The 804-nt window shown below is 64.9% G+C and overlaps 1 protein-coding gene across 1 annotated transcript in view; it reads left to right on the top strand.

The window, feature by feature from the left end:
- Window position 1: 1 nt before the first annotated feature.
- Window positions 2-804, top strand: part of PPP1R14C (protein phosphatase 1 regulatory inhibitor subunit 14C) — a gene marked incomplete at its 5' end in the record, with an annotated part of 102,065 nt that continues 101,262 nt past the window's right edge. The window contains one exon of the mRNA XM_019526745.1: window positions 2-148. Within this exon, the coding sequence (XP_019382290.1) occupies window positions 2-148 (147 nt within the window). The remainder of the gene's footprint in view (window positions 149-804) is intronic.

Raw genomic sequence — 804 nt, 5'->3', positions numbered from 1 at the left:
GCGGGAGGAGGCGGCGCCGGTGCAGCAGCAGCAGCGGCGGCAGCAGCAGGGCAAAGTGACGGTGAAATACGACCGCAAGGAGCTGCGGAAGCGCCTGGTGCTGGAGGAGTGGATCGTGGAGCAGCTCGGCCAGCTCTACGGCTGCCAGGTGCGGCCCGGGTGTACGTGTGTGTACCCGCCTGTGCGCCCGCGTGCCTGTGTGTGCACTGCCCCCCCAGGGGCGCGCGCGTGTGTGTGTGTGCGCGCGCGCACTCCTGCCTGCATGTGCATTCCTGGGTGTGTGTGCGCTTCACCCCCCTCCGGTATGTGCACCCTCGTGCGCCTGTGTGTGTGTGTCCACACGTGTGTGCATGCCAGCGGTGGGTTCCTCTAGCACTCCAGCCCTGCTCCTTGCACTTGCCTCCTAGGGGATTGGCCTCTTTGCCTCTCCAGTGTGCCTGTGGCTAGATTTACGCCGTGTCCGCATGTGTGTGCGTGTGCGGGGTGTGGGGCGCCAGCTTGGAAACCACCTCCAAATGACATTCCTGGCAGATGGTCGCTGAGTCCCGTTCCCCCCCCCCATCATGCTTCTCCCTGTCTCACAGGAGAGCGGGGTGCAGCACCCCCCTCAAGCCTCGGCTGTACCAGGGCTGTGTGCAGGGGAACCAAACAACAAGACAGGCCGGCAGGTCGCCCTCTCTGTCTGCAGGGTGTCCCCTTGCTTCCCTTTTCAGCTGCCATGGGCCTGGCTCCCTTGAGCTGGGAACAAAAGTGAAGATTCCTCAGGCGCCAGCCGGCCTCTCCTTGCCCTGCCCCATCTTCCCA

The sequence above is a fragment of the Gavialis gangeticus genome, unplaced genomic scaffold (assembly GCF_001723915.1).
Source record: "Gavialis gangeticus isolate Ggan-Ray unplaced genomic scaffold, GavGan_comp1, whole genome shotgun sequence".
NCBI classification, from domain to species: domain Eukaryota; kingdom Metazoa; phylum Chordata; order Crocodylia; family Gavialidae; genus Gavialis; species Gavialis gangeticus.
Note: the sequence above shows the minus strand (reverse complement) of the source record. Positions and strands in the feature narration are given on the sequence as shown.